We start from the raw sequence: 22,880 nt of genomic DNA, 5'->3' as shown, positions 1-22,880 counted from the left end.
GTTTGTTTGATATTCATACTTTGCTATGTCAACCCACTGAAAATATAGGATACAATTATCTTTTCAAATCCTCACTCCCATCTATACACACACGCACCCACATACATACATACATACATACATACATACATACATACATACATACATACATACTGACATACTGACATACACATACATACATACATACATACATACATACATACATACATACATGCATACATACATACATACATACATACATACATACATACACACACATACATACATACATACATACATACATACATACATACATACATACATACATACACACATATATACATACATACATACATACATACATACATACATACATACATACATACATACATACATACTATTAATTGTACAAATACTCATTTAAGTTAAAAGCTACATCAACAGACTATATAGGACACATTCACTTTTGTATCATCAGTGTATGTGACAAATCATATACAATTTAAAGCTTGCATTTGTAAGATATTGCCTAATTACCAAAAACATTAATTATGCAAATATCCATTGAATTAAAAGTCACATTTGAATTAAAGACTACTAACAAGCTTTGTATAACACATGCATTTGTTATCATTTCTGTATGTTTCAAATTTTATGAAATTTGAAGCTTGCATTCTTCAGTTATCACCTAATTGTCAAAAATCATTCAATATGCAAATTAACCATTTAAGTTAAAAGCTGCACCCACACACTTTATAAAACTTATTAATATCATTAACATATGTTCCAAATAATTTGAAATTTGAAGCTTGCATACTTTTGTAGATATTTGGATATCATTAAAGTTAATAGCCACATGTGCTTTGATAGCATATACATAAAAATTGTATGAAATTTGACGTTCGCATTCTTAAGATGTTCTCTAGTTAACTTAAATCAATGATTTATGCAAGTGACAATTACTATTTATAACTAACATTTACTCATAAGAATTCATGAGTAGTTATTGAGATATCGTGTTCAGACAGATACACACCTACACACACACACACACACACACATCCATACACAAATACACAGACAAAAGCATAACATAATCCTTTTCAGAAAGAAAAAATTCCATATATCAATATTTTCAAAAATTCATATTTATTTCAGCAATTGAATTTGGCTAATTAAAACAATGCAGCTATTCTGTCTGTATTTTATTTACACTACAGTCTATTAAGACATGTTAGTAAGGGCAGTAAAAAGTTTGCATAGTGCAGTATCCTCATACTAAATATACATGAGAATATATAAGTATCAATTTGGATTTCATATTCGGATAAAAAATACTAGTCTTGATTAATTTTACTTAAAAGTGTATTAAAATAAATTTGAAATTCAAATTTGGCTAAAAATATATTTGTCATAATTACTAAGCATGAGAATCAGTGTATTAGTAAAAATTTGAAAATAAAATTTGGATGAGAAAAAACACTGGCTATTATTAATATGCACAAGAATGTTATAGCTACAACTAATTAATTTTTGGATGTTTAATGATTGATATACAAAGGGATGTATTTAGTATAAATTTGAAATTCAAATTTAGATACAAGAAATACTTATAATTAATATGCATGAATATGAATAAGTACGAATTTGAATTTCAAATTTGGATAAAAAGTACTTGTCATAATTAATATGCATGAAAATGTATTAATATGGGAATTTGAATGTCAGAGTTTTGGATGAACAAAAAATTAAATACATGTCAACATTTATAGGTAGCACTGTAAATAAGGAAAGCAAGCTATCTTGCAGTACAGACAAGGGACAATTGATTCTATGGAAAGTCCAGTTTTGTCATAATTAGTGAGCGTGGGTATGAATTAATTAATATAAATTCAAATGTCAGAAATTTGGATCAACAAGTACATGTCAACATTTGGTAGCAATATAAATGAAAAAGTCATTAGCTATCTTGAAGCCTAAAAAATTCATAGATAAACTGGTGTTTATGGAAAGTGCGTGCTTCTCTTAACTAATATGCATGCGAGTGTATCAGTATGAATTTGAATTTTCAGGAACTTGAATCAACAATGAGATATCAACATTAGGTAGCAGTGTAAATGAAAAGGTTAAGCTATAGATAAAGTGATGTTTATGGAATCAGCTCCAACAGTGTAATGTATCGTGCATTCTAAACATATGCTAGACAATACTTCCACATGGTGCACTTCCGGATCCACATATAATGTTTACAAAAAAGACAGCTAAATTAACACATTAAGCTGTACACTTAAGTGAGAATAATAACATGGACAATCACATAGAAATCACCTTTTCCCAATTACACAAAATAGTAATCTGACATAAGGATAGGGCAATCATGGAATTCTGTCTGATAATCATAATACAAGGTAGCTTCCTCAGGCTCTTGATAGATTCCACCTTGGAAACCACACTCTTCAAGTGTTACGTTTGGCTTTAGTAGAGCTTCTTTGGATCTTGATTTGTCGCTGAATATTTTAAGTCTGGAGGTCAAAATGGCAGCTTCTTCAAAGATGACTTGCATCACTCCATATATGGTAAGGTGAGAGTGTACAAGTTTTTTGAAATGTCCTGGATAGGACCTGACTTTATCAAATGTTACCATTCTCATATGAAGGTTGACATACCTGTAAAGGAATAAAACAATGTTGAAATGGTTGACAGGGACTGAATTATAATCACAAAATTTAGGAACAATTTTCAAGTTTGTGTTTGGAACAAAAGTTTACTTATATATACTAGTATACAGATAGATAGATAGATAGATAGATAGATAGATAGATAGATAGATAGATAGATAGATAGGTAGGTAGGTAGGTAGGTAGGTAGGTAGGTAGATAGATAGATAGATAGACAGACAGACAGACAGACACTGTCACAGACAGACAGACAGACAGACAGACAGACAGACAGATAGATAGATAGATAGATAGATAGATAGATAGATAGATAGATAGATATCAAAGTGACAGTTGAAAAGGTCATTATCAAATATAACTTGATGTTCTATATTTCAGCTGTATGTATACAATGCTTTAAGAGATTACAGTGTATAACTTAAAGGGATGATTGTTGATTTAAACCATAGAATCTATAAACAGACTTCTTTCTGTCATAGCTTGTTGTTTACACTGTCATACTTGCTAAAGTATGTACATAATATTTTAAACACTATTAGCAACCAATAAGGTCACACTTTATTGACTAACAATAAACCCCTACACCCTGAAGTCTGTTTATTTCACTACTAAGACAACATTTATTTGTTAACATAGTAGAACCCATATTTCAGCAATACAGTTATTTGTCAACTAGGTGTTCTACATGTATATAGCACTTAATCAATAACATGGGATTCAAACATTGGACTTTCGATAGAACCCATATTCTAGCCATAAAAGTTTGACTGTAAGTCCACCTTACTTGGATGTTATATAGCCCTAATTTGACAATAACATAGGATGCCAGAATTCCAATTCATAATATTTAAAGATCAGCTTACTTGGGTGTTCTATTCCTATAAGGTTCCCAGAGACCAAGCTTACAACAAGAACAATGTTCTAGTTCTTCTTTTGTGATTTTCAGTTTGATTTCTTCTAAATCATCCTCTTCCACTTCTTCAACTTCCTCTTCAGGTTTTTTTCCAAACAAAGTCAATTCCTTCACTTTCTCCATTGCTGCTTTCTCATCTTTGTTGTCTTTTTCATTTTCTTCTTGTTTCTCTATCTCTTCTAACTCGTCTTTGAACTCACTTTCCAATTCCACATCATCCTCCTCTTCCTCATTTTCATCATCTCTATAGAATTGTTTTTATTCAGAATATACAGGAAATAACATATCCATGAAGAATGCACTGACTCGAATACATGTTGATGACATTACCAAATTTGACATTATCAAACATACTATCAATCAATCAATCAACCAACCAACCAACCAACCAACCAATCAATCAAATTTCTATAGTGCCAATTTCCAAAGCAATGTTCTGACTTGGTAAAGCACACCATAGTCGTTGGTGATCAAATTAATCTTCAGTTTTGTTTTGAAACAATCCAATTATACTATAACAAGTGCTACAATTAACTGATCCTTTTACATTGTAAACTATTAGAAGCCATACATCATCTTATACAGCTTACATAAAGCAAGAACTTACCTGATTTTTTCTAAACAGAATTGATGGCAAATCATAACAATCAAATTCTTGAATAAAATTTTGATAAGGGAGACATGTTAATGACAGTCAGATATGATTTTAACTCAACTCACCTGTAAAATCGAAGTCCCTTTTTCAGTTCCAAATAGTCAATTTCACCAGTCTTAGTCCTGTCAAGTCTCAGTGCCAGGATATGTAATTCAAGATTATTACAGGGAGCATCAAGATCAAACATGCCTGTGGATGAATTATAAATTTATTATTATAATTTCAACTTTTGAAGCCTGCACAATGTGGTTTTGAAAATGAAATCGATAACATGACATTGAAGTAATAATAATTATTTATTTTAGTTTTTACATAGCACTTTCCCACACTCAAAGTGAATAACAATTACTACCCATGGTACGGCCCTATAATGCCAGAACAACCCTTATTTTTTCTCAACTCCCTCGGGAGCATACAATACACTTTGGTCTATATCATCGCATAAGATTAAAACATTCACAGAGCAACCACTATCCTACCAGGTCCCTTATCATACGGATGGGTTGACAGGGCATAATCATGGTTCAAATTTTGCCCACGCCAGCCATGCATGACGATCATGACTACACCATTAATGTGACATGATGACTCTACAAGTATTGAATAGCACCATCACTCAGAACAATTACTTAATGTCTAGAGTAAAACACACATTTCGTCATTTGTTGTCATCTTAAAGGTATGATGTGTAGAAAATAGGAAATAGTGCCAATGGCATTGTAGCACAACTGTACAGTTTTTAAAAATGTTTTTCCATATGCTGATCCATGCTGGGTATCTATTTATCCCTGTTATCTTTGCAATATATGTGATCACTTGATATGGGCGTGGTCTTGTTGCTGGGCACATTTGGATAATTTTTTGAATGTTTATTCATTTGTCTATAAATCCGTGTTATCTTTGCAATATATGTGATCACTTGGCTGTTGATATGGGTGTGGTCATGTTGCTAGGCACATTTGCAAACATTTTTTGAATGCTTGAACACCCCTAAGAATATTCCCACCAAATTTCAGACCGATCAGCCCAATAGTTTTTGAGTAAGTTTTTTGACCAAAAATTACATTTTTCGACCCAAATCACACACCGGTAGTACGATCATTTTGATTTGAACATTTTCTCAACTAGACACCAAAGGTAATACACCCATCAAATATCAAGGCAATCAGTACATGTAGGAAATTTAACCTGCCAAACACAGTATGATCATGGAGGTCTTTATACGACTCTATTTTCTTTCCCCATAAAATGTGTGACTTCTTATTCTTTGTACAAACTGTTTTTTGGAATGCCTAAGGATTGTGCATTTATATGAACCTGTTTTAATCATAGTGTCTAAGATTTAATTCAGCTGTGCTAAAAACAGGCCTAGGTTGCCAAGCAACCTTAAACAGATGTTAATCTTTACACCATTGACACTGACATGTGAAGTAGCCCATAAAAGATTTTAAAAATGATTTCGTTGCATCATAAAGCAAGAATTTTTCATTTCCAGGCTGAAGTAAAAGCATTTTGTAATACGACAAATCACATTTTCAAATGTAAAATGCACATTTCTGATGCGATCATTTTCATTTGAACAATTTCCCAACTAGACACCCAAGGTAATGGACCCACCAAATATCATAGCAATCGTTTCAGCAGTTTTTGACTTTAAGTTGTTTACACACACACACACACACACACACACACACATACATACAGACAGACAGACACCGGGCGATCCCTATAGCACTACTGAACCTCAGTTCAGTTGTGCTAAAAAACACCATGCTCCAAGTACTTGTCTTGAGAAAGCAGGTCATCTGAAGGATCGAAAGTGGGCTTTCGGAATGTGGAATTTCGTCCTCAAGTTGTGTTGGCGAATGGTATCATTTGCTGTCATAACTTCAGAAAGGTATGATGGATGATAAATAAATGCAGAGTGCACCTATCATGGTTATTTTCTGAAAGCTTTTCCAGTTTTCCTACTGGTAGTCAGTCAATGTTACATGCTCACTGAAGCAGCCGGACAATAACCAAGCTCATCATAGTGCGTTACTGAGTTCAGTTTGCCAAACAAAATCTGCTTTCTTTCTGTAATCAACATAACTATTTCAACATATATAATTCATACGTACCTGACTTAAATTCATCATACGTCACAGTATCAACATCATAATTCCGGAATAGTTCTACGATACACTCAGCATTCTCAAGGACCCATTTGTCCATTCTAGCGATGAAATTATTATACCGATCAAGGTCACCAATAAATCCATCGACAGCTTTTTGTAGTTTTTCCTGTTCGTATAAGAATAATGTGTATTGACGTCAGTGGTTGGTTTTTCTAAAATGTAGCCAAGGAAGTACTGTGTTTTCTGTTAACACTTACCAGTATATAAGATGCATGAATATGTAATAAAGTATGTTTGCAGAGACAGTAGAAACTGTAAGTTTGATAAGACTGTAATCAAAGTTTATTGATATTTCTATATAGTGACACCAATCTTATGACTTGAGTCACTGTGTGGAAACATCACTCATAGTGATATGAACAAATAAATAGGTGATATCAGGTATTAACATCATAATATTGTTCACATCTGTACTTGTTCATGAATTGATATCTAAAATTCAGAATCATGCAATCATGAAAAATATGAAAGAGATATGAACCTTGAAAATTATTCATGTCCATGGCAGGGACTGCATAATGATTGAGGAACAAGTTTCAAGTCGATATTTCTCAGCAATCACACATTATGTAAGTGATGTAAAATCATGAAAAAACTCCCCAGACCCAAAAGTTCACAAAAATGCATTTATTTCCTGCAAATTTATGTTGTTCATTTCACCCCAAAGACCAATATCCTGGACCTCATAATTAATAGTCACTCAAGGAACAGTCAATCATGGTAGTACTCACGGCTGCTTTTTCAGATTTTGTTAATTTCTTCTTGGCACCCTTCTTTTTCTTTTTCCCCTTGCCTCCAGAAGAACCGAGTGGATCTGTTTGTGAAGCAGCATTTGATGCTGACTTTGCCCTGCAATTTGACAATGTGTTAACCTGTTTACATCGTGATCTGTGACTCTTGGCTTTGAAGTCTCACTATCAACTTGTAATGCTATCAACAGACACCAGTTAATTTAGCCACACACCCTCCTGAATGGCAGTTATCAGCATGCTGGTTTGAAGCAATTTACATAATACTCACTTTATGTAAATTATGTCACTCATTCCCAGGTGACAGGTTGTCAATGTAAATCATGTAACCTCTTTCATCATGAGTGTGTTTCTTATAGTTTTTTATCAGCATGTTTCATATCATACATTTTGTTGTTCCAGCATCATTATTAAAGGTGAGCATACTGGGAATTTTAAAGTACATTTTGAAGTCATTTCATGATTTTACATCAATTACAATAAGCTGACGTGCAATTGAAATGAAACACCAATTTGAAATTGCACTTCACTTGAAGATTTTTGCTGTGGGCCACATGCCGCAAAGTAGTCAGCAGTAGTCACCAGAAATGCATATGCAATAGGTGAACAATTATTAATGATGGTGTTTTCACTGATGAAAATAAGCACTTTAGAAGTTATGAATATTCATTGTCCACCTACTTTATATGCATCTATCACAAAATTGTGCATAATGCAGGGGATGTAAAATCATGAGATGACTGCAAAGTCAAAGTTTATTAAAATTTCTTTATTTTGTGGAGTGGTATTCCCTTTTAGATATATGCAATGTGTTGATTATCTAGTTTGTTATGCCACAAATTAGGCAGTCTGTCTGCACTACTCACCTTTCTCACTATTGTTCTTAAACCTCATAACAGACATTGGCTATGACTTAAAATCCACATGTATTCGAGGTAAACAAACAACTGACGCCAAATCAAAAGGCAGGGCATATTTATACATAGTCCCAGAGTCCTGCTTGCAGACTGGAGGGACAATTGTCAGAATCGAGTCCTGAATTACTCTGTCTGCAAGCAGGACTAATTGATACACAGAGAGCAGCAAGCATGTGATCCAGAGTTTGATTTTTTGTGATATTTATGTTCTTTTCTTTCTCTGTTTCTAGAGTAGTCTTTCCTTTTCCAGCTCAATACAGTCAATCTTCCGACTGAATCTTGTACGTTCTTCCCCTAGGCATACCTAAACCCCCTTACAAATAATCAGTTTAAATGTTTATCCATTGTGATAATCCCCAAAAGTTAAGATGTAAAATAAATTGACATTGTAACTGACACCATCGTAATCATAAGGTTAGAGAGGTTTCATTCAGAGAGTAAATGTTCAGTCGACAAGGGAAGACGAGAAGATATCCCTTGTGTAGTCAATACACTGGGAAAAGACAGAAACCAACGTCATATTCTAGTCCCAACTTCCTCAATATATGGTAAACGCAAACAAGTTTCTCGGGTCCATTAATAACGGTACTAGGAGACAGACTATGCGTGCCCAACTAACGTGCACCCATTAGCAAAATTAACGTTACGTCTTGGAGTTGTTGACACACTGTTGCAATGTTTGCACCTTAGTTATCTGCGGAGTATAGACCACATACCCACTCATGCAGTGTTTGCATCTGGGATTTGTCTGTTATTGGACGGTGTGGGGCGACGTACGTTGCACAGACGTCCTGTAAATTTTTAAATAAATTTCGATCAAATATTTCAACTATAGGTTGCTACCGTCCGTAAACCGTAAACGGGCTAAGACATATTAGAATAATAATCAGTCAGCCGACATCAATACATACATGTACTACAGCCTGCCTGGCTGAACTGTGCAGCCAGTCGTGATGAACTTACCTTTTCTTCTTGCCCGATTTCTTCTTTTTCTTTTTAAGTGGCATGATTGTTAAATATTGTTCATTAGACGCTTTGACTTGGTAAGAAAGTCAGCAATACAACGATCGACACTCACTCTACGTATGCACTGTTATGGTTAGGAAGCCGCCATCTTGATTTACTCATGCATATTTGTTGCTATTAGCAACGAGTAGAGTTCATTTAATATGTGGGTGTTACAATGGACAAATTGTCTTTTCCAAATGCAAACCGTGGTGCTCACTGTGACTGGTCGACAAAATTGATACTTTACTTTGACTTAAGTGCTGTTTCCAACACTACAACTAACATTGTCTAACTACACTTTGAACTGACAAGCGAAGGTTATAGTTTCGTTTATTAAAGTTCACCCCTGTACGATAATCAGATAGCTTTGAAACCGGATGTTGATTAACATGCTTCACTGAAACACAGATACCAGTAAGTGTCAGTTATCTGTGACTGAAACTCAGAGACTACCAAACGGTCTCAAAACTTCTGCGTTGAATGTTGTGTTGTCCTTCCGTGGGTGTATCCATGGAGGTATAATACATGTATAAGGGGTGCGTTAGTCTGATACACCTCGAGTCCATGGTGAATCGGACTAATACATCCATTTTCATTGTGCCTCCATGATACCCGGCCCAAAATGAACCACTGTTTTCAATGCCTATACCACACGACCGGTCGTACGACCAAATTTTGGTCGTGGATAATAGTAGCATATACTAATACGAGTAATAGGGGCTACAGTAAGAAATACCCGGATGTTCGAATGATCTTGGACATAGGTCGTCTTCTTCTTTACTCATGTTACTTATCAGGAGTTATCATGAGTATGAATCTAAGACCAGACTAAAAATCAGATTCACATTGGAAGAACATATGATTATGAATCAAATCTCCTAATTATGAGGCTGGAACTGGGGCTCAATATATTAGAAGAGTCTGTCTCATTAAGTATCTTCAATATGTGAACATGAATCTGAATCTGAGACGACTGGAGAAAAGTCATTGGAAAAAATACATGCCACGACCATACGACCGGTCGTGGAGAAAAGACAGTGATAAAATACATACCACGAACAACATACGACCGGTCGTGGAGAAGATAGAATAAATTTATTGTCCGAGGTCAAACGAACATCCGGGTATTTATTACTGTAGCCCTGTGTATTATATGATACTAAACATCCACGACCGAAATCTGGTCGTACGACCGGTCGTGTAGCGTAGGCATTGAAAACAGTGGTTCATTTTGGGCCGCATATGGCCTCCATAGTTGTACTTTGCAGTAATTATACTGCTCCAAGGTTGTGCGGATGATACTTCATGGTGTATTTTTGGGAATATTCCCGGGGAATATTCAAGGGACAGTTCAGTATCTCCGGCTGGGGGTTGGGGGCAGGGGTGGTGGATTTTTCAGACAAAAGGTCTCTAGCTTCCTCTGTAAAAATCAAAATAGGACTAATTCCTCTTTCACTCGTTTTGAAGACATAATACCCCCCCCCCCTTTTTTTTACGCGCCAGGTAAATCATGAGCCGCATCATGCGGGGAGCAATATAGTCTAGTTCCAAACAGGACAGTGTATATACGTATTAAAAACTTCACTACACTTTCCCAATCAAGTTTTTAATACGTAATAAACACTGTCCTCTTTGGAACTAGACTATGATAGCAAAAGTTCAGTGCATCTGATGTGTGACGCCATCAATAGGGGGAAAGCTGGAGGCAATGTTGCCCCCTTCATCTGGGGCGGGTATCTCCTATCCTTTTCAGGAAATAATTTCACGACAAGACAGCACCATCAATTAATCTGTATGCATCGGTTTGAAAGGACCAAATAATTTGATACCATGACAGTACTTGAAAAGATTGGTGCATCTGATGGATGGTTGACTAAGTGCCCCCCTCTGATCTGGTGGGGGCCTCTGACTTGTTTGGGTTTTTTGGTGTGTTTAATAACTTTAATATTAAGGCCATCCATGGCATTTTAATAGGCAAAATTTCACAGCTTTATAGAATCAGATAAAATGCAAGTTGAGGCAGCATTTACCATGTAAGTATTGTGTGTGTGTGTGTGTGTGTGTGTGTGATACCTGTGTATGTGCATACCTCCGTAGGATCAAAAGTTGCAGTGTCCCATATAAATCCTTTATAAAAATCACCCAAATGTGACTTCTTTTGAAATATGAATATTGGAAGAAAGGCATGCTCTATGAGAAACAGAGGCAGATTACAGTGTAACAAAGACACAAACTTTATTTGAAAGAACTTGTATAAGAAACTCTGTCCATCACTGGGACACACAGTTGTAATCAATACATCCACATGTCATCGTAAAAAAAAACAATTGTATTGTGCATTCTCTAATTTAAAGGGTATGGAAAGATAACTGAAACTTTAGCTGAGCTAAATGGAAGCAGTTGTGAGAACACATAGCTGCATTGAAAAATGGTAAGAAACAGTAGTAGACACCCTAGCTGCTTGGAGTGACACTAGAAGGCCACTCTACACTTGATATCACATATAGCATATGTACATACGATTGATTTGAAGCTACTGTGTATCTGCTACGATTGCCTTTTTATACAAATGCAGCTCTCATTCTTTCCACCTTTAGTGGCCTCCCTCTTGTTGGGCTGTAGAAGTGCTAAACTATGAATATACACAACCAGCAAGGTTCTATCTGAATGAGAGTGTACAGTCTTTTGAATGAATGGCATTTGTTCCTTTATGAATATCATCCCTGTGTGTACATCTGACAGAACTGTCCTTGTGTTTAGCACCAAGTGCTTGTAATTCAAAACAAGTGGTGGAAATATTGATTTAAACACAGACTTCATTTGTCATGATAAACATATATTTTCTTCGGTAAATTTACCTCACCTATGTTTAACAATTTACAAATGTAGGCCATACACACCACTAATGTGTACATCTACAAGTCCATGGATAGCAAGTCAGTGGTGCGACACACTTAAAACTCACAACAGAATAGTTCTGTTGTGAGACAGATATTGGAATAAATTGACCACTTCAACAAGTTCATAGCGTCGGAGCTACAATGTTGTATACTGAAGTTTTAACAGAGAACCTTGTTTTGGTTAATCATCTACAAACCCAACCAATTTAACTTGGATTCCAAGACTGTAAAGCATCAGCAGAAACCTGGCAGCTAAATCAATCACATGGGGTGTGTGTGTGTGTGTGTGTGTGTGTGTGTGTGTGTGTGTGTGTGTGTGTGTGTGTGTGCGTGTGTGTGTACATGTACGTACATATGTATATATGTGTGTGTACATGTACATACATATGTACATATATGTGTGTGTACATGTACGTACATATGTATATATGTGCGTGTGTGCATGTGTGTGTGTTTGTGTACATGTACATACGTAAGTACATATGTAATATATATGTGTATGTATGTATGTATGCATGTGTGTGTGTGTGTGTGTGTATGTATGTATGTATGTATGTATGTATGTATGTATGTATGTATGTATGTGTGTGTGTGTGTGTATGTATGTATGTATGCATGTATGTTTATCTGGGTTTTTTTCCAAAATGACAAAATAAAAAGGAAATGAACATAAAGAGTTAAAAGACATCAAAAAACTTTGAAACTAATATGTGACAAATTGTAAAATAATTGACCAGATTACATTTTGAGATCTTTCTTACTATCATGGTTTTTTTTTATTTAAAAATTCTTCTTTAAGAACACTTCATTATGATATGCAACACTAAAATGTCTACAGGCAAGAATGTCATGACAACAGAAAATCAAACGAAAATGAACAAGACATTTGCGACGATAATAAGATAATTGGGTTTTGTCATCACCCAATTACCAAAATTTCAGGAGTTTATCAACTAAAGTAAACAAATACACAGGATTAACAAGACACAAGGGGGACACCAAAATTTGGAGTTTGTCAACAAAAATGATAAGAAAACAGGTCTACCAATGTATTACATGTCAAACTTTGGCTAGGGCTGTCATCAACACATCACAACACATAGGTTGTAAACAAAACAACAGGACTAGGGAGTTCTTTCACAATAATATTGTAGTTAGGGGGGCTTATCAACAAAATCAAGTCTAGATGATTTGATATTACATTAGGTGTTAATATAGAGGTGGGGGAGGGGGGTTAGTCAGATAAGATGTAGGGTATTGCTAACCATTATTCAAAGTTGTCTTTGTCAATAGAAATATGAACAAAATGTTCATCAATAAATGTTTCAAAACTGCAACGGTTTTTATCAACCAAATAACACTATCAGGGACTCAGTTCTTAAATATAAAGCAAACCACAAAGTGATGTCTACTTGACCAACAGTGCTATACTTAAAATGAAATGTCCAAAAAGACATTTGTGTAGAATTTTAAAACAAAATAAAAATAAAATAGAGAAAGAAGTTCTTTTGTTTATAATTTTAGGACTATTTCTTCCTCTTGATGACATAGCTTAGATACAGTTTATCTAGAGATGAAATAAAAAGGGTACAAGAAGTGAAGTATTTATTTGTAAAACGACCAACTATCAGTACAGTCTTTGAACTCTATAACTATGTATGCATCTATGGAAATTGTGCTCTGGATTCCTATGAAATCTGCAGTGTTTTGGGGAGCTCTGTTACGAAGAACGGGTCTCATCTTTGAAAACAAACTTCCTCTCAAATTGAATATTGTCATTTCAATACTTTCGTTAACCTGTCCAGACATTCAGTGGTTCGGAATTTGTCATGAAAATCACATAAAATTGATTTTTTTTTCTGATAAAAAGAGCAGACATAACAAAATTCACACAAAAACTGTTTTTCACATAAGAACTCTAAAAAAAAGACTCTCTATAATAAATAAATAATTTCCAAAATATTCTATAACCCCCTGACTGGTTGTGCAATCTCTGATAATGTCATCAATAATTAAATGTTTGAAAGAAACACTGGTATTATGACATGTGCAGTTTCCTAAATATCAAGCTCGAACGGTGTAAAAGCAACTATTCACATCCCTACAAATGTTGTATGTCATATGTGCAGACTACAATAATCAGGGCTATTTCATTTTTTATAAGGGTAGGTGCCTTGGGCATGACAGTGAGGGGCTGTATACAATGTTCAGATTTGTAGTACTGTTCACAAACAAATTCTCGTGTGGTGAAGTTTAACAATTACTCTCAGTCATTGTTGCGTCATTCTCCGCTCTTTAAAAACGTTCCCTCTATTTCCCGCTCTTTTTCTTTATAACAATATTCCCTCTATATTCCTTCTCTGTCGCATTTCCCTCGAATATTTACCAACTCATGTGTACTACAAATCCTAAACACAAGTTGCTCTGGGACGAAAGCAGAGGAAAAACCTACGGGATAAAGTACACTAATTGAAGGAACAGAGAGCACAAAACTGTAATATTGTCGGTTCAAAAAAACAAGAACAGATATCGCTAAAGCTGCATACAGTATAGTAAGAATAATGTAAGAAATGTACAAAAACTTGACAGAAAATCACTTTTTTTCGAAAAAATCTAAAACACCTGCAATACATTCAAGAAACATGGTTGTGAAACACACACAAAACATGTACATGATCATAAATTGTTTAAACACTTCCCAGGTGGGCAGTTGAATTAAAACTTAATTGATATTTATTACTTTCATTTTTTTTCATTTTCATAACATTATTACTTTAAATACGATGTATCATGATTCTGTTAAAAAGCTTGAAGCTACTTTTTGAAATTTCTTGTTTCCACGGTATCAGTCTCTGCACAACTAACAACATAATATTAGCGTATGTTTGGGAGTAGTGTATACACGAGATACAGACTGATACACACAAGGTAATGACCAAGTATTACCGTGGTGAATAAAATTCACTTTTTAAAGTTTCCACGATGTAAATGATATAAATTTCCATCTCTTCCGCTGTCTTTTTTGTTTTAACCTCTTTCCTGAGTGGTTACCATGGATACCTTGGGCTGCTGTTCCTTCGACATCAAGCAGACATTGTAGCTAGGTTAGACCTAGGCCTGGACTGATGACTATACCCTGACTTCTGTTCGTGATGTCATGCCAAGGGCTTTCTTTTCTTCTGGGGTGAGACCACTTCGTAGTGTTCTTCTTACTGTTGGGTATAGGACAAAATGTCAACATGGTTATAAACAGCCACATAGGGAGTGTACATCAACATGGGTATAGGACAAAATGTCAATATGATTATAAACAGCCACATAGGGAGTGTACACCAACATGGGTATAGGACAAAATGTCAATATGGTTATAAACAGCCACATAGGGAGTGTACATCAACATGGGTATAGGACAAAATGTCAACATGGTTATAAACAGCCACATAGGGAGTGTACATCAACATGGGTATAGGACAAAATGTCAATATGGTTATAAACAGCCACATAGGGAGTGTACACCAACATGGGTATAGGACAAAATGTCAACATGGTTATAAACAGCCACATAGGGAGTGTACACCAACATGGATATAGGATGTCAACTTATAAAGTGTTAGTGCACTTCAAGTAAAAATAGATACAATTATAGTAACTAGCACCCTCCAGAAAATTTCCCCTTTGTGAGAACAACCAAGAACTCAAGCTAAATATCATAAAATAATGTAAAGTAAATACAAATAATCTTGTTTTGATGAACAAATTCTGATTTAAACAGCTGCTCTGAACAAAGTAGATGAAATATGGAGAAAACATTCATATTTATGAAAATAATAAGAATACAACAAAGTTTTTAATACAGCGACTTCTTCAGCTTCAAGGCTAAGGCTGGAGCTTCCTGAATAGATGTGGGATGAATTTGTGATTACTTTGTAGCTTTCTGAATAGATATAGGCATAGAGACCCTCAGGGTCTGTATAATATAGGTAAAACTTACAGGATTTGCGATCCCCATGCCTTGCTCTCTTCCTTTCCCTAGGAGTATGCCTATTCGTAGGTGCTGTGGCTGACTTGAAAAGTAACTCCATCATTTCATCAGGTGCATCATCTTCTTCAGCTGCACCGCCACCACCACCAGAACGTCCTACCAGAATATAACAATAAATTCCTTTCATTCAAGATGTTTGTGTCTGGTCTTAGGACTGAGCCTCTGTCAACATTAACTATATTATTCATACTTTTTTCGGACAGATTCAGAACACTTTGCAATGTCTGTGTTACTTTCACTTATTTGTAAATTATACTTGGATATTGTAATATTATAATTTTGTTGTTATACATCAGAGCAGTTTGCAATGCCTGTGTCACTTTCACTTGCATGCAAATAATATTTGGATTTTTGTCAAAATCAAAACACTTATTTTTTGTCATGTAAATGTACTAGCAAATAATTTTTGGATTTTGTCAAAATCAAAACACGTATTTTTGTCACTTAAATGTACTAGCAAATAATTTTTGGATTTTGTAATATTATAACTTCATATTTGTATACATCAAAGCACTTTGCACTGCGTATGAAAATTTCACTTTTAATTACAGTTTTGGATTCTGCTGTATCAAAACTTCAAATTTCAAAACTTCTTTTCGAGGAAAGTAAAAGACTTTTTTTGTAGCTTCGCAATTACAAGCTATATTAATGCTGATAATACAAAGTAGTAACTTCCTATTTCACCTTATTTAAAGTTTTATTTTGCAGAATACATGTCATTGAGAATTTGTGAGTTAAAAAAAAGGGAGACATACACTGCCATCTCTTTCTGAATGCTGATGAAAGAAAGCTCTTGGGTCAAAATGTTTAGAACCACAGTTGTATCCCAGTAAACCCAGCTGTATACATGGGAACCTAGTAGGATACAGGTGACTAAGTGAAGGAGGACTTAATTCTGTATGCTTACAGAGACTGCAAATAAGTTTTATACTCCCCAGGGAATAGTGACAAAGTAAGAATAAACATTCCTGTGTGTAGTTTGACAATAAGATCCAGACAGTAAACTCAGTGAGATCTCACTTACCATGGGACCTTCTACTCCTCTCTTTATCTCGACGTTCATCACCAGGAGCTGTACCAGTGTTCTTAAGAAGACTTTTCAATTTATCATGGTCTTCTTTATCTTGTACTTTACTGAAATTCTTGGTCTGTAAAAATCAAAAGACAAAGAACAGTCAGGACAGATATATCAATCAGTTATTTCTTGGGTTGTCATGGTCAGATGGTTAGAGTGGCCAGTTTGGAATTTGCAAGTTGCAGGTTTGAGCCTCACAACTGCCATTTGTTCCTGAATGAGTAAAGTCCCAGGGCAAAATCTGAACCACAGCTATGACCCAGTCAACCCAGATGTACAATATGGGACCTGGTAGGATACAGGTTACTGTGTGAAAAATTTAATCAAATGAAGTGTAAAGCACTTTTGTACAATCATATAGTCTGGAATCTGTGCAAATGGGGTTTTGAATTTGTTATTTCCCCATCACAGACTACAAGATTTCCTGACAGATTGATAAGGAAATAAAAAACAAAATCCCCCATTTGCCTGAATTCTAGGCTAATCATAGGAATATGCAGGTAAATTAATTGTAAAGTGTTTTGACAATAGTGTTGAAAAGAGTCTTTTTATCATTCAATCCATCTTAACAACAAAGTGTGATGGAATAGAACAAACAGGGACGGTCACCCTGATTTTTCTTTTCATATTTTTTTTTTCTTTCACATTTGCTTATCATTAAAGTACAATGCAAGAGAAAATAATGATTCCTGCTTACATCTGTGATCAGTTTCCCTCGAGTCTTGTTCCTCTCTCTTTGGTTGGCCTTCTTTTTCTGCATCTCTATCACCCTCTCTCTTGCCGTTCTGTATTCCAGTGAAAACTCACTGATAATCTTACAGAAATTGCTGACCTTCACTTCACTGATATTGGATGGTAACATTCCCATGTACAACAGTAGCTTCTTAAACCTACAAATACAATAATATTGATATTTGTATAATGGAAAAAGTAGACATTTGTTCCAAACACAAACTTGAAAATTTTTTACTGCAAGCTTCAGTCTTTATCTCAAAGAAATCGGTTAAATTTAAACTTGAAACAGAAAATCATGAGAAATTATGAGAACTAGCAGATATTGCTTCTTACAAAAACACACTAACCTGTTTATGACTCTTCTATGGACGGTTTTCAATACAATAATCCTCTCTGCACAGTCTGTCAAGAAATCTTGAAGTCTGTAAAAAAAACTGTCAAGCATTAATCTTATTCGTGAATCGCTATAGTTCCCCATGTAATCACTCCAGTTTGCCATCTAAGTCATTTGCTGTGCCACTGACGTACAACAATTTCTTGTGATCAGGTAGTGAATCTAATCTAAATTTCTATCATTTTGACCCAAAAGAAATATTTTTGTCTTTACAACATAGTATATGCTTCCTTAATATTTTGATATCTGAAATTGTGTCAAACTCACAATTCTGAGAAAAAAACATGGTTTTATAATTTTTGAACCCCACACTCTTCTAAAAAGTTATGAAGTAACATTGTAACAGGTGGGACTTCTAAATTTGCACCTGAAAAATAACATCATAATATATGTATCACACAATATGAACTTACTTGAATCTGAGTTGAGAGTGGCCATCATGTTTGGCTATTGCTTTCAAATGTTCCCAAGATTCTTTACACCTCTTTTCCATGGTACTAAGATTCTCAGACACTTGATCAAATTCAACCTACAGGAAGAACAGCAGAAAATTGATGGAGTCTTGCTATCAAAAGCGAGATCACATTATAAACCAATACATTAAAATCACTGTAAAGTGTAAGTATTGAGCTGTCATGTGGCAGAGTGGCCATACTTTATTGTTTCTCATGACCCGACCAACCCACTATTTCTTCATACTAGCAAAATTTTAATAAATTGACACCCTCTACAGCAGAATCAGAAAAAAACAACACATCATTGATTGTCAGATGGCAACCTAACGAGTGCATATCTGAGCCAAAATGATCATTTATTGCTAAAATTCAGGAACTTTAATAGAAGACATCGCACAAAATTTTCTTGACTTTAAATATTATTTCTATGTCATTTAATAGACTGTATGATTATGAATTTAAAGTATCATACACTTTTTTTACTATTTTCATTTTTATTTTTAACCGACCGACCGACCAACAGACTGATCGACTCATCATTTTTAAGGTGTTATGATGAGAAACATAGAATTAAGTATGGATGGCCTAATGCAATAATAGGTTACTTCATTAAATCAATACACCATATTTGGGTAAAGGAAAGACAACAATTTCATTGTGAGACCAATAGGAGCATTATTCACAAGCTGTTTTTTTGGTGGAAAGTGCATGAGGGTCAGACTCGTGGAGTATTATAGCATAAAGACAGCAAACATGAAGGTACCATATTCCCACTGTACTATGTTCTATTAGCGACTGCCAGTGATCAAAACATGATGCATAACCACGCTCTTATAAAAACACACTGTTCAGTTACACAAATCTTATCCATGGCTTCATGTGCTGCCATACGATCAGCAGCCATGACAAGAAATCTGGTGCCCTCTTGTGATGTTGACCTGCAAAAATGGCCAGATTCTCGGTAATCGAAATACGACGTATAGACTGATATGTATGTGTTGAATTATTACTTACTGGATAAAACCAATATTCTATAAAGGTATATTGTTAAAAATATAAGTCATAGTACTAATATTTTGTAAAAAAAAAAATACTGTTTTACTCACCTTGCTACAACGTGTAATGGGGGCAACCTCTGAGTACAAGTCACTACTTTCTGGGAATTTTTCTTGCATCATGGTACACAGATGATAAAGAAGACTTTGTTTTCTGACAGTGTCTTTGACTTCAGGTACCTTGGCCAGATAATCCAACTGAAAGCCTTTGGACTGCAAGAAAAGAAAAATCAATCAATCAATCAATCATTTACCAAATCAATCAATGAATCAGTCAGCCAGTCAGTCAGTCAGTCACTCAATCAGTCAGTCAGTTAGTCAGTCAATCAGTCAGTCAATCAATCAATCAGGCAATCAGTCAATCAATCAATCAAGCAAGCAAGCTGGCAGGCAGTCAATCAGTCAGTCAGCAAATCACCAATCGATCAATCAACCAATCAATCAATCAACCAACCAACCAATCAATCAATCGATCCTACAATAGTGTTTCTCTTTACAGACCCTGATAAATTAGGATTAAAATAAACACAAAATAAACATCACTGAAACTATAGTATCACACGAAATCATTTTAATTTGATAGAATCTACAATAAACCTAGCTTACCTGTTTATCATTTAGAAAGTTACCAATTGCCAGCAGGATTGACAGTATCCTCTTGAATGTTTTGTTATCTCTTAAATCTTCCATACCTTTCTTTAGATCCATCAATGGCTCGGCTACCTCCTAAAAAGATAATACAGCAATCATTAGCAGGCCATCAGATCATGTATATAATGCATGTATTGATCTATGAAACTCATAAATTACAACCACTGGGACACAGTACAGAACTGAATTCACAGTATTTGTTTTATCACACAAGAAAGCACCTTAGAAATTGTATCCTTGAACTTTTACTGTCATTTTAATATTCATTTTTAGTTTAAATGAAGACAATAAACCAAGTGTCACCATGCAAAATTTTGAAATAGTGGTCAAAATCACATTCAAATTAACCTATTCTAGAATCCAAAATGGCTGCTGAATCCAAAATGGCTGCTGAATAATGCCATATGATAAAAGATTGCAGATTTCGTAGTAAAAAAGATGGTGGACTCCCCAACATGTCTTTCATTATTTCAAAAGGAGCATGAAGAATCTTTCATATGTAATATTTGGCAAGAATTGAAAAACTTTGATTTTCATGGAAATTAGTCCGAAGGGACATTCAACCTTCAACCTCTCTTTTATGTCTAGTCAGACATACCTGTTCCATACTCTCGTAGTCAAGTTTAAATAACCACAAGTTAAGCCTTGCATTCAACTCTGTGATAGAACTAAGTATTAGAAGGAATCGTTCTGCAGTCCCTAGAGGCACATCTGGATTTGCTGTGATAGCATCATTTATTTTTGCCTTCTCTTCTTCTGTGGGTAACATAGTAAGTATTTTCTGTAACATAAAATGATTACATAGTAAGACATGATAACATTACTTAATAATTTCACCGTATCAAAGACATGACACCATGATTTCCACTCCACTCCCTTGGCATGCATTACTATAGGCATGCATGAGAATAAGTTGACCTTATTCTTCTTGTTTGACTCTCTAACATGAGGTAAAATGCTATTGCAGGTACAGAGAATCATATCAAATTTCAAATTTTGTGTCTCTTACATTTACTGGGTTCGTTATTGTTAGACATCACTCTGTATATCAAGCCCATGATGATGTGTCATTCCAATAGAAGCGGTTATTTCCAAAAACACTGTTGTGACTCCATTGATATGATAGGGTGCAAACATTGAGCTTTAATATATTTTTAGGATCAGTTTCTATTTCAGTTGGTTCAGAGAAAATTTTCTTGAACACACATCAAGAGTTCACTCACCTCGATGGCCTCTTTGTTCATAGCAACACTGTCCATGTTAAGGATAGCAGATTTAATCGTCCTCACGTTAGGCAAGACTGTCATACCAATATTGATAGCGTTGGATCTCTTGGTGTCTAACACCATTACCTCCTTCTTTTGCTCTTCCATTTTCTATTTTAAGTAAAAAACAGCTTTTCATTATTGCCTGTAAACTATTAGGCAGTTTATACACAGGGGGACATAGCGAAGTGATAATTACTCTGTATACCTCTTTATAATGAACTTTGTTATAGTGAACATTCGGTTATAACAAACACCCTTTCATCCATAAAGTTATATTTCCACAGAGTACGTAGTTCACTTTAATGAACACTGCATTATAACAAACTCTTTTCACATGTCCCCTATGTATGTGTTATAAAAAAGAGTACATTGTAACAGTGTTTCAATTTTAGTCAAACAACCGATCCCAATGAAACATGGGGTGTGGTGGTGGAGAGGATGGGGGAGGGGGTAAGCTGAGAAAGGATGAAGAATGTTGGCCATACAAGCTGCAATTCAGATTATATATTGGCGCATGTTGGGGGGGGGGGGGGGGGGGTAAAATTAAAGTTGAAAATAAGAAGTAAAAGTTTACACTGCAAATAAAGGGCTAACAATGCACAAGTGTGTACCAAACCATAGCATATTATAAATAAGGACATGCCACTAAACAACAGCAAACCAAACAAAAAAGCCATGGAGAACATATTTCAGCTATTCTAGTCAACACAACATTCCAAAAAAAAAAATTAAATTTTTTTAAAAAACAGTAAAAGACATAACATTCTGGATGACACTTGGTTCAAATACATTGAACAAAGACATAGCATCAGCAATGTGTTACCTGAAAACTCTCCTGACGTAAGCAATGAATAAACATAATTTTACAATGATTAGCTAATATTCAATGTATTAGTCATTACTTGCATCCTGTACACACATACTATTATTAGTATTAGCACAGCAGTGTCATTCTGAAAACATTATTGCATATACCTGTATGCATCACATGAATGTATAGTAGTACTAGTAGTACTATTTGTTGCAATAGTTGAAAAACATAACAGAATGCTATAATGATGAAAGTGTGCCAGTGTGGGTACTCAGTAGTGTGCTCTCTAAGCCAATTTGATGCGCCATTGACAGACAGACACAATTTCTAGTGTTCCCCTATCTCTTACTACGTGGTGACTCACAAGAAATCCCAGTTTTTCTCATTTTGACTCACAACAAAATTTGGCTATCCTTAG

General features: G+C 34.9%; 2 protein-coding genes across 4 annotated transcripts in view; both read right to left on the bottom strand.

Annotated features, from left to right (window-relative positions):
- Positions 1–1,159: 1,159 nt before the first annotated feature.
- On the bottom strand, positions 1,160–9,187 carry LOC144437693 (uncharacterized). The gene is made up of 6 exons (XM_078126697.1): positions 9,032–9,187; positions 7,134–7,251; positions 6,346–6,508; positions 4,291–4,414; positions 3,521–3,814; positions 1,160–2,645 (listed from the first exon to the last, which is right to left on the bottom strand). The coding sequence occupies exons 1-6, from the start codon at positions 9,073–9,075 to the stop codon at positions 2,318–2,320; spliced, it is 1,071 nt and encodes a 356-aa protein (XP_077982823.1). The 5' UTR covers positions 9,076–9,187; the 3' UTR covers positions 1,160–2,317.
- A 3,392-nt stretch (positions 9,188–12,579) lies between these two features.
- Positions 12,580–22,880, bottom strand: part of LOC144437183 (FH1/FH2 domain-containing protein 3-like) — a 104,099-nt gene continuing 93,798 nt past the window's right edge. Inside the window, exons 43-52 of one of the 3 annotated variants that reach the window (XM_078126066.1) lie at positions 21,607–21,759; positions 20,982–21,164; positions 20,339–20,458; positions 19,784–19,945; positions 18,636–18,751; positions 18,176–18,250; positions 17,791–17,983; positions 17,043–17,166; positions 15,968–16,114; positions 12,580–15,188 (exon numbers count right to left, since the gene is read on the bottom strand). In XM_078126066.1, the coding sequence (XP_077982192.1) occupies positions 15,106–15,188; positions 15,968–16,114; positions 17,043–17,166; positions 17,791–17,983; positions 18,176–18,250; positions 18,636–18,751; positions 19,784–19,945; positions 20,339–20,458; positions 20,982–21,164; positions 21,607–21,759 (1,356 nt within the window). In that variant the 3' untranslated portion in view covers positions 12,580–15,105. The remainder of the gene's footprint in view (positions 15,189–15,967; positions 16,115–17,042; positions 17,167–17,790; positions 17,984–18,175; positions 18,251–18,635; positions 18,752–19,783; positions 19,946–20,338; positions 20,459–20,981; positions 21,165–21,606; positions 21,760–22,880) is intronic. The other 2 variants (XM_078126067.1, XM_078126068.1) reach the window with 2 other exon arrangements.

The sequence above is a fragment of the Glandiceps talaboti genome, chromosome 7 (assembly GCF_964340395.1).
Source record: "Glandiceps talaboti chromosome 7, keGlaTala1.1, whole genome shotgun sequence".
Taxonomy (NCBI): domain Eukaryota; kingdom Metazoa; phylum Hemichordata; class Enteropneusta; family Spengelidae; genus Glandiceps; species Glandiceps talaboti.
Note: the sequence above shows the minus strand (reverse complement) of the source record. Positions and strands in the feature narration are given on the sequence as shown.